This window comes from Poecilia mexicana, unplaced genomic scaffold (assembly GCF_051168715.1).
Source record: "Poecilia mexicana isolate PSO_F unplaced genomic scaffold, ASM5116871v1 scaffold_9, whole genome shotgun sequence".
Lineage (NCBI taxonomy): Eukaryota > Metazoa > Chordata > Actinopteri > Cyprinodontiformes > Poeciliidae > Poecilia > Poecilia mexicana.
The window spans coordinates 20345295-20360456 of record NW_028263378.1 but is presented as its reverse complement, the minus strand read 5'-3'; the positions used below and the strand labels follow the sequence as shown (position 1 = coordinate 20360456).

The 15162-nt window shown below is 41.5% G+C and overlaps 2 protein-coding genes across 2 annotated transcripts in view; both read left to right on the top strand.

Moving 5' to 3' along the window:
• The first annotated feature begins 3464 nt into the window (after positions 1-3464).
• The window catches only part of LOC106926926 (multiple C2 and transmembrane domain-containing protein 1-like), a 148093-nt gene continuing 136395 nt past the window's right edge, over positions 3465-15162 (top strand). The window contains exon 1 of the mRNA XM_088008955.1: positions 3465-4402. Within this exon, the coding sequence (XP_087865081.1) occupies positions 3863-4402 (540 nt within the window). The 5' untranslated portion in view covers positions 3465-3862. The remainder of the gene's footprint in view (positions 4403-15162) is intronic.
• On the top strand, positions 7745-9883 carry LOC148157709 (uncharacterized). The gene is made up of 2 exons (XM_088008954.1): positions 7745-9515; positions 9623-9883. Exons 1-2 carry the CDS (start codon positions 8552-8554, stop codon positions 9775-9777), a joined length of 1119 nt encoding a protein of 372 aa, XP_087865080.1. The 5' UTR covers positions 7745-8551; the 3' UTR covers positions 9778-9883.

The following is a 15162-nucleotide window of genomic DNA, read 5'->3' as shown; positions in this document are numbered from 1 at the left end:
TTTCTTTTTTTTCAGACACTGCACCATTCCATCAGGTGTAATCAAATCAGCTGGGGGGTTGTGGGCATGACTCTGTGTTGGTGCTCTGCACATTAAACACAGGAAGATTAGAGAAGATGCACATGTAAGATCTCATCTAAGATGTGCAAAACAATAATCCCAGTCCCAAATAATAAGTGATGTTGCTATGCATTTTTTTAAACCACAAGTGTTTTTACCTTAAAAAAAAAATGTCTGTGCCTGTACCTTCATGCATGGCTGTTTGAAGATGTGTGTGATGACAGGCTGGTTTTTCTCCAGCAGCTTGAAAGTGACCTGCCTTGGATGGAGCCGTGCAGGGTCTGCAGACGTGCTGCCGCCTCTCCTTTAATCCCGAAAAGCTTGCTCAAGCTCCTCATTCCCCTCACCCCCTCTAGGCATTGGGATGTAAACAGAAAAGCAATTGTTGCATTTGAAAGGTTTTGTGTTTTTGGCAACAAAATGATGGAACGCATGTGTTGCAAATCAAGACAAACTGTCTACTAAAGCTCATTTGAGAAGAAAAGCCATCCTCTCATGGTTCAATTCAACAAGGCATCCATCCATCAGGAAGAATAATGAAGATGGAATGAGACGTTGTGCGCAGGCTTTCATGCTCTCAGGTTGTCTTCATGTCCCGGCTCACGCTTGTGTCACTGCGCCTGTAGCTACAGTGGGTTAAAGTTTAATTTTATCGCTGTGCTTTACAGCGCTGTCCACAAGGTTCCCAACCTAACAAAATGATTTCCTAACAATCATCCGAGGACAAGTGGGGCTCATCTAATTTAGGACACAGGTGGATCTGAAAACTAAATTGGTGACTTGTGTGAACAAAGTGTGGCTTTTAAAAAAGGAAATCTCAAATTACGACAGCTGCAATTATTCTGAATTTTTAATAACAGAAAATTATTTTTTTTTAAAGTGCCTGTTTTGAATCATAATTTTAGGAGCTTTTGTCATTTTGTAGCTTGATTTGATTCTAGTTTCATTTTGTGTTAGTTTCTTATTTTGGTTGGATCAGTCTTGTTCTTGCTTTTCTTTAGTTCAGTCCTTTTTAGTGATTCTAGTTTGTTATGCTTATTTCTTGTGTCTAGTTATTCTTAGTTACTCTAACTATGTTTGGTTTGCTTTATTTTATGATCCCCTGTTTACTCTCCTTTTGTCACTTTCTCTTTCTCTCTCTCCTCAGTTTCCCCTCTGCTCTTTCCCCTCACACTTGCAATCAGCCCAGGTTCATTGTTTCAGCAATCAACCTCCCAGGACTTTAGCACCTCTTTCTCAGTCACTCCTTGCTGGATCCTTCAGTTATTTCCCTGGTTTTCCCATATTCTCCTTGTGTCTCCTGGCTGGATTTTTTGTTATGGTTTATTTTTGTTCAACTCTGGCTTCCTGTATTTTTGTAAGTTTGCTTTTCTCATTTGACGTGGCTGAATTTTTCAATTCTGAAAAGAAGAGTGGACCAAAAGACTGTGAACTGTAGCTGATGACTGAAACTGAAAAATAATGTATGAATTAGATACTGTTCATTCAATTTCAAACAGTCCCGTTTCCTACTTTTACAAGCTGTTGTAGTCAGAGAAACAGCTCGTTTCCAGGATTTGATATCTGTGTAAATGTTCTGCAGGTGGGTGCAGCTGCGTATTAGCCTCTTATCCGGAGGACTGGGATCATTACACAGCGGAGCCATCCAAATGCCGAGTCGTCAGTTTTCCATTCTGATTCAGTGAAAACGTTTGTGGCAGCTGACGGGCATTTTGGCTCGCTTCCTCACAAATCCATCTACTTAACTAAAAGGAGGGTTCTAAGCAAGTCTGAATTTGTAATTAAAGCATTTTAATTTGTAGAATAAGATATGGAAAAACTGACAATCTAGCTAACAACTACTCCTCCCATGTTAAAGCGAAAGTTTCTAAGGAAATGTCTCTTTAAAGGAAAATGTCTGTTCCACATCAGAGTTTGAAAGTGCTATAAATCACCCCACTGTTGAGGGTTTATCGTGTTTGCCTCAACAAGACTCAAGGCAAAGATCCTGCTGAACAAGGCATCCTTCATCATCACTCTCACAGGTGAGGCCAAAGTCACACGGCTTTGATAAACGAATTAACATTTTGTGAACTTGATCTGCGGATAAATTGCTCTTCTCTGACCCCTTTTTTTATACATGCAATGCATGCTAGGGTTAGGTATTAATACACTTTCATTTCTTTATGTTTTTTTTTTTATTTCTGTGTTTATGGTGTTTGCTGAGGGGGCAACACAGACCAGGGCTGAAACAAAGGCCAGAAGGGACGAAGTAATGAGATATTATACGCATCAGCAAAGGAGACGAGGCCGCTCAGCTCTGCCTGGTTACCGGTGCTGCTCGTGGGCTGATAACGTTCGCTGAAGCTTGACCTAATTGGTGGGGGGAAAAAAATATCCTATCCACACTTGGCTGATGTGCACAAAACAATATGGCATTAAATAGGACAAGTATCACACTCTGCTGTGCATAGTGGCTTGCAAAAACACCCATTCCTCTTTAATGTGTTGGATAGAGCAAGACAAAGCAACACATAATGGAAGAAAAAGCAGTAAGAAGGCTTAATTTGTATTTACCCCCCTTCATTACAAAACCGTTGAGTACAGTGCAACCAGGACTCAACTAATTTATAGAGTCCAGTTGTGTGTAATTGAATCTCTGTATAAAGCTTTTCACATTAGTGGACAAACAGCAACATGAAGACCAAGAAACACAGCAGGCAGGTGGTAATAGTGATCCAGTTGTATTAACATTAATTTCATTCAGTATTTATCTGGAGCCCTCCAATGGGTTCTCTGAGCTTTCTCGCTGTCTTGCTGCAATGTGTTAGTTCTTTCTGCTTTTGGTGTCTTATTCTGCTAGATAATGAAAAGAGCGAACATTACCCTGCGTAGTTTCTTTTAGCAGGTGTGGAAAAGCTAAACGTAGTTAGCAAGAGACTGCAAATACTGGGGACTACTTAACGTAAATGCAAAACACCAATCTTAGGCATACAGCCAGAGCGACAGGTTTAGATTAAGGGGTTGGTTGAGTACAAAGGCATGCCACACCTTTCAGATTTCCTCTTTTTTTTTTTTTTTTTTTTTTTTAGAAATTTTGAAGACAGTCTGTCCCTTCACTTCCACTTTAAAACTGCACTATTTTGTGTTGACCACAAAGCCCCACAATTTTTTATTCCTATCTGACAAAATGTAGAAAACTTTAGCGAGATTATGCTTTTCTGAGGTAAACAAAAGCATGATCACCACAATTTATCTGGCGTGTGTCAAACGTTCGAGAGGAAGGGAGGTTTTAAAAGTAGATCAAAAGCTTCTCCACAAGGTATTAGGGGTTGTTGTGTGTCAAAATCGCCAGCATACAGATGACCAAGTCAAGAGGTTTGGCCAGAGGGAGGCGCACTGCCTGTATTTGAATACAACAATTAAGCAAGCGGGTCTAACTCTGATTAAACACCAGGGAAAGCGGAGAGAGAAACCCAAAGCCAAACGCAGAAAGGTTAAAAAAAAAAAAAAAATTCCTGTAGTGCGTTTATAACTTTACAACCGAGGAGATAACTTGTATTGAAACAGCCTGTTTGTTGCGTTTATAGCGCTGTGTGACAGTAATTTACAACGTCTGCATAGTCTTTCTGCAAGGCTCCCCGTTGGACTGGCAGCCACTTCATCATCACGGCGTGCGTCTCCTTCTCGGCGCTCTAAACTGATTATCGGCTGAAGCGCACACAAGCAGCAGCGGCGGCGGCAGCAGCAGCAACCCGGCTGTGACACCCGTCCGATCCAGCTACAGACTGTGCTCAGGCTGGGTGGCTGCTGCACTGGCACCATGGAGCAAAAATCACCAAAACCCGGAGGCTCCGGCCGGGGCCAGGAGTCCATGTCCTACCAGCGGAGGATGTGGAAGAATTTCCAGGAGAAAACCAAGCCGTGGCTCAGTCCGAAGCTGGGCTCGGAGCGCCGCGGAGCCGGAGGAGGTGGAGGAGCGGAGGGCACCAAGAAGGAGTCCGGCTTGTGGATGTTCAGGAGGAAAAAGAAACAGCTGGACCGGGTGTTTTCGTCATCGCAGCCGAACTTATGCTGCTCCACTCCGGCTCCTTTCGAAAGAGACAAGCTCGCCGCCGGCGGAAGCGACGCGACCTCAGAGATGAGCTCCGACAGTCAGGCTCTGGGGACATCTTCTGGGGCCACAGGCAGCAAACCGGAGCTGACGGCCCACGGGAGCCCCAAACTCCCCGTGTCCCAGCTGATGATGTGCCAGCAGAAGAGCTCCTCTCTCGGTTCGGCGTGCTTCGAGAAGCTGGTGGTGGATCCCGCCGCGGAGCTGGGAGGAGAGGAAGAGCAGCTGCGTAAAAACGCGAGTGATTCTGTGAGTAACAAGCCGCGCAGCAACACAATCATGTAGAAGAGGTCATATACTGCAGCCGAGTAAGGCCACGATGAAGATCAAAGCTTGGCTGGACCTAATTTAGCCGGATGTTGAGGAAAGGAGACAAGTTTGACGACGACGATGATGATGATAATGATAATGGGGCAGCAGCCTTTCCCCTGACTCTGTCATGTGATGCGCTCATTGATTTTTTTTTTTCACTTCATTCTGGCGTGTCTCGGGTCGGTCTGTATTGGCTGAACAAGTGAGCTACAGTCAGTTCTACCCCTTCTTCAACAGCAAAGGACCTCCTTGGGTCTTGTGTTACCTCTATTTGTAAATTTAACACAGCAGTCACTTCATGATCAACTCTTTCTAAACAGTTTGTGTGTCCTTTAGCTTTCCGGCGCCTTGTCCTTCAGTGCAGTGGACACTGTGTCATCTAGTGTCCCAGGATTTTTGGGTTGGGGACAGAAGCAAGACTGCATGCTCACAGATCATTAGCTTTTCATACCTTTGGAATTTGACAGAGGTTGAGTTCCCAACATCGCTCAACTCTGAGTCAGTGTGATCCCAAAGTATTCACAGAGCTAAATACGGTCTTCTCCTGGATGAAAGCCTGTTAGATAACAACCCAAACCTACAGGCAGAGCTACAGTGGAATGGTGTAGATCAGAAACATGAACGAAATGTTCAAGGGGTGTGATCACTATGATTTAGGCTGGAAAATGCAGACTGTATGATGAGAACAGTGACAGCCAAGTGTTTAGGTTATCTTAACCAGACAGCCTGACCTGCTGTAACGTTTAGAGTTTAGTACAAGAAAATACAGAAAAATGAATGGGCGTACAGGTGTGTAACACTGGAGAACACACGAGTGTGTTCTGTTTAAGTGGCGTCGGCTATGGCAAAGCTTTTAATTTGGCCACTTTTCAGTGCTTCACGACTCGCCTCTGAACACCATCCAGAGTTCTGTCTAAAAATGATTTAGACATTAAGCACTCTCCTCGCTGCAATTGGCTAGAGCCAATAAATTTGAAAGGAAAGTGCAGAGTACCAAGTTGAAAAGGGATAAGAAGGCAAGTATTGTTGGCATCATTGGAGCGGATCTGTTTTTGCAGTCTACGGTTACATAATGCGCACGGATCTGGCGAGACACGATGAAGTTTTAGCACTCGGTTCTCGTGGTACGGTTGCCATTTTTATCCCAGCTTTTGTTGGTCATTTGTTTGATTTTCCGCGTGCTGTGAAGGAGCATTGCAGTGGCAAACGCTTTGTAAACACGGCTACGTTGCATCAGTGCAACAGTGATGTGGTCATTTCTTGTCAGATTGAATAACCAGCATCAGGAACTAAATGTGTTTGCAATAAAGGGGATAAGGAATAATGAGATGACACGGGAATGAAAAGAGGAGATCAGATGAGAGGCACTGCTTAGTGTATTATAGGATTAAGATGTTGCTTTGGGTTTTACACCTGAGACAACATCACAGCTGCTGCATATGAAAAGAGTAAGTGAATTATTACACCACATCAATTGCAGATTATCTTTTATTGAGAGGTAACTAAGTAAGTTGAATACAAATGCAAACCACCTTTTTTTTAATTGAACCATTTTTACTTACTTTCCCCTTCAAAAATCCACTTAAATCTATAGAAGTTTATAGTTGTGACACAACAAAATGCATAAGTGTTTAAGGGGTGTGACTGCTTTAGCAGGGCGCTGAAATGTCATAAATAAAATACAAACTGTTGAGCATGAGCAAAAAGTTATTTAAATATTTAATTTAAATGGTGAGCTATGAAAAATGTTTGGTGCCAAGCTCTGAAAGCAATTTATTAATTGAATCAATGCAGTAAAAAAAAAAAGTAATTCTGCTTTTGGGATTTACAGTCCAAAGCATATTTATTATGTGTGCAGAGGCATCAGCAAAGCATATCAGGGAAGTGAAACGCCTGAAGAACAAAATTCTTTTGTAAACCCCCCCCCCAAAAAAAAACAGCAGTCCATCCCCTTTCATCCTCTTTAGTTTGCATGTTTAAACAGGTAAAATCCATATACATAATATAAGTTAGCATTTATTGAGGAAACCATTTGTTGAAAAGTTTTGTTTTGCATTGCACTTGATCTTAGTCCCTGCACAGTATAGTCTGTCAATCATTACCTACCTCACCTATGAAGCACGTTACGCCAGTCACAACACATTTCCATCCACTCATTTTGGGCTCATACTATGCAAATATCACTGTAGGCTTTCTGGCTGACCGTCGGTCAGTGGGGGGCTTGTGCTTTTGTCCAGTGGGACTTTGAGATCTGGCGCTTTACAGAGTCGGGGATTGGTGCCTACCTCCACCCATCATTGAACAAGAGGAAAATTCATGTTCAAATATTCTAAACAGAAAGTCATTATATGAAAATTATATATAAATAAGAGGGTCATTATTTTAACCAAGATCACTATAAACAGCAAAGCAGAAGCTTTATTTTTCAGCTAATTACAAAAAAAAAAAAGCCAATGACCTGCTGTATAGTTTACATCTTTTGTTTATAGTAGGTCGTGAAATTGTTCTGCGATTTGTTGAACAAATGTCAAGAACAACAAGAACAAAACAAAACAAAACAAGAAAAAACAGATTGGGATTTTGCAGTAGAAGACATGGACAATGTTACATAGCTGGTATGATGATAGCGGCTGGTTTTAACCCACATGTTTCTCACTTTGCTTTTCCATCATCACCTTTTACTATCACTCTCTGTGAACTTTTGCATCTGCACAACTACAGGCTGAGCATCAAGAGCAATAGGAGTTCATCCGCCCGACAAACGCTGCTGACAACAAGAGGGTGAATGGGTGCTGCTGAATTTGCATCCATGCAGTTCTTTGCAGTGATACACAAATTGTCCTTACAACATTTTTTTCTTTGTTTTTTTTTTTTTGTTTTGTTTCTCACAAATATTTTAATGAAGACTGCAATTCAGTGTATTGTGCAGGTCTTCTGGCTAGGCAGTGTTGACTTTTTACAATAGGAGATATTCCAACGAATGCTGAGAAAAGAAACTCCTTTGAATCAGCTTGTTTGAACCTTTCAGTCATGTTTGTTTGAAACTGTGGTACGTAGTTGTATGGGTGTCATTTAGACAAAATTGCTCAGATAGCTTTTAAGGAACTAACATGTGGGCTTTTTGTTTTCGTGACAAACCGTATGTCACCAACTGGCCTGACCGTCTTAGAGCTGTGATATTTGACATTGTTTGATCAATGAGTAAAATTTGAACAAAATGTATGGAAATCAAATGGTTGTTTTGCAATGATGTGGATTTAGCACAATTTCTATGTGTGCTTGTAGAGGTTCCTCCACCTTTTCCTCAGTGTTAGTATTTATTTAAATGTTTTCATATAATATATTTAGATTTTCACTTTTTCTTTGGTGGGTTTTCTTTGGTGGTGGTTATTGCGTTGGGTTGTTTACTAATTTGGGTGCACACATTTAGTAAACGCCTTATGTTTTTTTAAGATCATTAATTATTTTGTTTGCTGAGTTTAAGGACTGGCTGACAGAAGGGGGTTGGCTGAAAGGAACACCAGGAAGTGGAACAGTCCATCAGGCTGCTGGATGCAGGGGACTTGATGTGGAAAAAATCTGCCTCTCTCCACTAATGGCATAATTGTTAAAACCTTTTTTTGGTGTTAGGTTATTTGGTTTTTATAGTGGTGTTTAAGTCAAAATGTTTTAGTTTAAATTAGTCATTTATGTTTATACATTATTTGTCTTTGTCTCTTTCCCTACCCCTCCTCGTTTGTGTAGGCTAGCCTGTTTGTATAAATTTCCCTGTGTGTTCATTGTGTGAGGTCAGTCTTTGGTTTGTTATCTTGAGTTATGTTTGCCTTAGTTGATTTCTTTTGGGCCCATTTTGTTATATTTTTTTAGATTTGTTGTTGAAACCTTTTGTTAAGATGTTTTTGGGAAAAATAAATAGAAGATATATTTTTATATATGCCTTTGTCCTTGTCCTTGACTGGTCGGACCATCACAGTTGGTGTCAGGAGTGGGATATCCACCAGTGACGGACAAAGGCATATTTATTGATTTTTTTTTTTTTTTTTTTTTTTTTTTTGGAACCAAAAGAAGAAGAAAGAGACCTAAACCATGAGAGGAGTCAGAGGTGGTAAAGGCAAGTCAGCTCCATCAGACAAGGAAGCACAAACGGAGTATGAGGAGTGTGGTGCAATTTGTGAAACTTGTGAAGAGGATGAAGAGGGAAGAGAGCCAACCATATCCGACTTGGCGGGGATCCTTCAGGCCCACATTGGACAGCAGAAAGCTCGAGAGGAACAGTGGGAGAAAGAAATGGCACGTCAAGATCACAGGTTTAAGGCTCTCCAACATCAGTTCACTTTATTTCAAGAGGAGCTTCAGGCCCAGTCTTCTGAAGGCCTGAGGCCTTTTGGGCAAGACCACGCCCCTTCCTCTACAGGCTTGAGGCCTGATGATGTGGCTCGTTCACCACCAGGACCTGCACTGTCTGCTGTTAAGCCAGGTGACTCAGTTTCTACACATTTTTATAAAGAACCAAAACTGCAAAAGTTAACTGAAGATGATGACATTGAGCATTTCCTTATAACTTTTGAGAGGATAGCATGTGCTTGTCGATGGCCAAAAAGTGACTGGGCATTTCAGTTGATTCCACTCTTGACTGGTAAAGCCAGGAGTGCATATGTACATATGGATGTGGATGAATCAATGAACTATGATAATGTTAAAGCTGCTATTTTACAGAAATATGAAATTAATAACGAGACTTATCGTCAGAGGTTCCGGTCTCTTCATGTGGAGCCAAATGAGTCCCCCAAAGAGCTTTTTGTGAGACTTAAAGAACTGTATAGCAAATGGGTTCAGCCTCGAGGTAAGACTGTTGAAGAAATAAATGACATCATAATTCTTGAACAGTATTTCCGAATGTTGTCTCCAGAACTCCAAGTTTGGATTAAGGAACGAAACCCAAAAGATGCAGCAGAGGCGGTCTCCCTGGCAGATGCTTTTGTGGCTGCCCGCAGGAAGACCCAATCATGGGCTTTTAGAGCTGCAAAAAGGGAGTTTATGCCGATTCCAGGTAACGGTCAAACTGGAAATGTGAATAAGCAGTCTGGAAAAGAAAAATGTTTTTCCCCCAGTCAAACAAAACCTGTGAAAAAACCCATCTGCTATTTATGTGGGCAGGAGGGCCACACAAAGCCTATGTGTCCTCAAAATCCTACGAAACTCTCTCAGATGTGTTTTGTACCCAGAGAGAACCATGTAGTGAACAGACAAAACCAGCCACTGATGGAAACTACTGTGGAGATAGATGGGAAGAGAGTCAAAGCTCTGATTGACACAGGAAGCACCCAGTCACTGGTACACCGCAGGTATGTTCCACCACATAGTATTTGTACCTCTGAGACAATACCTATCTGCTGTGTTCATGGGGATGAAAAACAATATCCGACAGCAGACATTTTCATGAGAGTGCAAGGACATGTTTACCTGTTAAATGTGGGTGTCATGGATGAATTACCTTTTCCTGTTGTCCTAGGAAATGATCTCCCAGTTCTCACTGACCTAATAAATGCTTCTAAAATGTGCAATGTTGTGCTGACACGATCCCAGGCAAAGACCTCTGGGGAAGATGAGCCCAGCTTAAAAGCCTTACCATTCTATGAGGCTGAGATTGAAGGGTGTCGTACTAAAGATCGCAAGTCTCGGGCACAACGCAAGCAAGAAAAATTCAAACATACCACAGCCTCTCCTGTGTTACCTGAACCTGAGGTACAGCTAGACTTTGAAATTCCTGATAATATTAGTGAGCTGCAGCACCAGGACAGAAGTCTGGCTGACCTTATGAAAAGAGTTGAAGAAGGTGAAACTGCAGAGGAATTTTACATGCAAAATGGCATCCTCTATAGGAGACATGGAGAATTACAACAGCTTGTGTTACCCAGAAAAGTCAGGAAAACAGTATTGATTTTGGGCCATTCAGTTCCCTGGGCTGGCCACCTGGGGAAACATAAAACTATAGCCCGAATCAAACGGTGTTTCTACTGGCCTGGATTACACAAAGATGTTGCCAGTTTTTGCAAGAGTTGTCCTCAGTGTCAAAAAACATCCACCAGATTTGCAGCGAGAGCGCCTCTTCAGCCTCTTCCTATTATAAATACACCATTTGAACGTTTGGGCATGGATGTAGTAGGTCCAGTGGAGAAGAGCAAATCAGGTAACCGATTTATGTTGGTTATCACTGATTATGCCACAAAGTATCCAGAAGTGTTCCCTCTGAAATCTGTTAAGGCTAAGACTGTTGCCTTTTGCCTGGTTCAGTTTTTTTCACGAGTGGGGTTTCCCAAAGAAATACTGACTGATCAAGGGACAAATTTTATGTCCAAACTACTGAAGGATGTGTATAAACTGATTGGCATTAGGGGACTGAGAACCACCCCATATCACCCACAAACTGATGGACTCACAGAGAGGTTTAATCAGACTCTTAAGAACATGCTTCGTAAGTTCATCAATGAAGCTGGGTCTGATTGGGATCAGTGGCTCCCTTACCTCTTGTTTGCATATCGGGAGGTACCCCAAGCCTCTACCGGGTTTTCCCCCTTTGAGTTGCTTTTTGGGCATGAGGTGCGAGGTCCACTGGCCCTTTTGAAGGAAAGGTGGGAGGGGGAGAAACCTGTAAAAGAACCTGTTAATACAATTTCTTATGTCCTCCAGATGAGAGAGAAGTTGGAAAAGATGACCTCATTGGCTCAGGAACATATGCGTGTTTCTCAACAGAAGCAAAAAACCTGGTATGATCAAACTGCTCATGTAAGGAGTTTTGAACCAGGTCAAAAGGTATTGGTACTGTTACCTACTGATGACAGCAAGTTTTTGGCTCAGTGGCAAGGTCCATATGAGGTTGTTCAAAAACTGGGTCCTACCACCTACAAGATCTGTACTCTAGACCAAAGACGCAGTACTAGAGTTCTTCACATTAATCTGCTAAAGGAGTGGGTCTCGAGGCCTGAGGGGAAGCAAGATGCATTTTTCATCAGAAGTGTATCAGATGAGGAGGTGGAGGAACAATACCTGCCTCTACCATCAGCTTCTGCTCTTGACCTGAGTCATCTCTCCCCAGAACAGCAGGTGCAAGTGAGAGCCCTTTGTAACATCAATTTGTTTCATGATAATCCTGGACGTACTGACTATATTGAACATGATATTCGTCTGAAAGAGGATGCAGTTGTGAAACGAAGGAGCTACAGAATCCCTGAGCGTCTTCTTGGCCCTTTAAAAGAGGAGATTGAATTAATGCTTTCTCTGGGCATCATTGAGACTTCTCACAGTGACTGGTGTAATCCTATTGTCCTTGTACCAAAAAAGGATGGCACCATGAGGTTCTGTATAGACTTCCGCTATTTGAACTCTGTTTCCAAGTTTGACTCGTATCCAACTCCCCGTATTGATGATTTGATTTGCTGTCTTGGAAAAGCAAAATATCTTACTACCATTGATCTCTCTAAAGGTTATTGGCAGGTTCCCCTTACCACCAGGTCTCGTGAGCTAACAGCTTTCCGGACACCTTGGGGCCTCCATCAGTTCACCGTCATGCCTTTTGGGCTACATGGAGCACCTGCGACCTTCCAGAGGCTTATGGATAAGGTACTGGGAGGTCTTTCAAATTTTGCATCTGCCTATTTAGATGATATTGTTATCTACAGTAACAGCTGGGAGGACCATTTGCAACATCTTAAGGCTGTTTTTGAGACCCTTTATGCTGCAGGTTTGACTGTTAATGCAGCTAAATGCACCCTGGCCAAGAAGGAAGTTCAATATCTTGGACATATTATTGGCAATGGAGTCATCAAACCTCAGATCCAGAAGGTTCAAGCAATTCAGTCATGTCCTCTGCCACAGACCAGGACACAGCTAAAATCCTTCCTTGGAATGTCGGGTTGGTACCATAAGTTCATTCCTAATTTTTCTGCCAGAGCTGCTGTGCTTACAGATATGACCAGCCCCAAGAGACCTAATCAGCTTCAGTGGTCGGAGGAAGCAGAGAGAGCTTTTAAGGACATCCAAGGTGCCTTGAGTGGACCTCCTACATTACACTGCCCTGACTTTGACCAGCCATTTATTTTGCAAACTGATGCATCTGGGCGTGGGCTGGGTGCAGTGCTGCTTCAAGGGCCTCCAGGGGGCCGTCATCCAATTGCTTTTATAAGCAGAAAGCTCTACCCAAGGGAAACTCGATACTCCACTATAGAAAAGGAGTGCCTAGCTGTGAAGTGGGCTTTAGATTCACTCAAATATTATCTGTTGGGGACACAGTTCATCCTAGAAATGGATCACAAGGCTCTGAAGTGGCTTGAAAGAATGAAAGACTCAAACAGTAGAATAACGCGTTGGTACCTGGCGATGCAACCATTCCAGTTTGATGTCCATCATATCCCTGGGAAGCTGAACTCTACTGCCGACTACCTGTCACGCTGGCCCATGGAGTTTCCAGAAGAGGGGGAGTGTGTAGAGGTTCCTCCACCTTTTCCTCAGTGTTAGTATTTATTTAAATGTTTTCATATAATATATTTAGATTTTCACTTTTTCTTTGGTGGGTTTTCTTTGGTGGTGGTTATTGCGTTGGGTTGTTTACTAATTTGGGTGCACACATTTAGTAAACGCCTTATGTTTTTTTAAGATCATTAATTATTTTGTTTGCTGAGTTTAAGGACTGGCTGACAGAAGGGGGTTGGCTGAAAGGAACACCAGGAAGTGGAACAGTCCATCAGGCTGCTGGATGCAGGGGACTTGATGTGGAAAAAATCTGCCTCTCTCCACTAATGGCATAATTGTTAAAACCTTTTTTTGGTGTTAGGTTATTTGGTTTTTATAGTGGTGTTTAAGTCAAAATGTTTTAGTTTAAATTAGTCATTTATGTTTATACATTATTTGTCTTTGTCTCTTTCCCTACCCCTCCTCGTTTGTGTAGGCTAGCCTGTTTGTATAAATTTCCCTGTGTGTTCATTGTGTGAGGTCAGTCTTTGGTTTGTTATCTTGAGTTATGTTTGCCTTAGTTGATTTCTTTTGGGCCCATTTTGTTATATTTTTTTAGATTTGTTGTTGAAACCTTTTGTTAAGATGTTTTTGGGAAAAATAAATAGAAGATATATTTTTATATATGCCTTTGTCCTTGTCCTTGACTGGTCGGACCATCACAGTGCTGTTTCTCATTACAGCCTAAAAAAACCAAAGTTACTTAAAACTGATCAAGGTTCACATCACGCTGTTCGGCTTCTGGCTGTAACCAGAAAAGCTTCCATCTTGAGTTTAAGACTCGTTTTATTTTCTCTACTGCATGATAAAAAATAGGAAACATCTCCCCCTCTACTTCTTACACTGTCAATCTAAGATGCGGCGCTCTTCCACTTGCTCTCAGTCGTGCCGTCCTGCTCTTCCGCTTACTTTTTTCTGCTCAGCTCATTTTCAGTCTTTTGAAATATTTATCACTCCAACCTGGAAAGTAGGTTTTTGTGTCAAAGAGGCTACAATGCTCACTGCTAAATATATCCGATGTAAAACACGTGTGACTGGTGTTTCTTTTTCTGCGATTTAACATTTTCTGTATCATGCTTAATGGATACAGTATGCATTAATGCCATGAATCAGCTTTGCATCTTCATCACCTAAAGAAGCACACATTGTTTGTTTTTTAAGTAGCATCAACAAGTAAGTCTTATTTTTATATATGTAAAACATGCCCTATCTCATTGTTTCCTTATGCTCACTTAGCTCGAGAAGATAATTGATTAATGATATTAATAGCTTTGAGAAATTAAGCAAAGAATATGAACAATGACTCCCCCAGCTAGTCCAGGGAAGTGAAGAAAAGATGAAAGTACATCGCTTTTAATATCCACCAGCTCTCTAACAAAGAGGGGAGTAAAAAGGAGGATCCCACCAGTTTCATTTCACTTCACAACTCTGGTATTTGTACCTGCAGACTGTGACCCTCTACAATTCAAACCCAGTTCAGAAATATCCTTTATTATGCGTTTCCAGCGAGCTGCCTCCAACATGCAGGGTGCTTCCTAGATAAAATTGATTGCTTGATTGATTGATTGAAATAAACCAAAGTCTTGTCATAACACTTCCTCCCTTTGGTCCTATGAAGGACCAGCTTAAAAAAAATGTTGCTCTATCAGGAGATTCATAACTTCTAAGTACAAGTAAATAAAATCTTGTAACATAAAAATTCCAAAGTAAAAGAAAGAAAAGAAAAACTTAAGTAAAATGTACACTATTAGAGAAAGAGCATACTTCAAACAGAGTTTACAGTACAAAACGATTAATACAATATACTGCATGTAGAATAAATACAGCGTAATGTTAAGAAGTTGAGCATTAAGAAATCATCACAGGCGATTTGTTCAGGAGTTTCTTCAGATTCCAACAAAACATATTCAAGCAAACTCAGGTACAACAATTAAACATTTTGGTTCAGCTCGACTGCTGTGCCTCAGCTGCTTTGGTTTAAAATGGTAATGTAATGCAACAAGTGAGCAGGATGTTGATCCAAGTCAGCATTTCAAGCATAAATGGAAAAACAAGGGAAGAGAGATAAGTTAAAAAAAAAAAAGAAAAAAAAAAGAAAGCAAATTTAGTTGATGTGAATACCATTGTTTCATTTGAGATAAGAGCAGAATTGGAAACAAAGTTATGGAAAATGTTTTCTCTGGAGTATC

What these genes read in the sequence shown, in the direction of transcription:
- LOC148157709 (XM_088008954.1), top strand. Translation starts at nt 8,552, where the DNA reads ATGAGAGGAGTCAGAGGTGGTAAAGGCAAGTCAGCTCCATCAGACAAG. An exon ending in GGAGTTTATGCCGATTCCAG is followed by an intron (nt 9,516 to 9,622) that starts GTAACGGTCAAA and finishes TTATGTGGGCAG; the next exon opens with GAGGGCCACACAAAGCCTAT.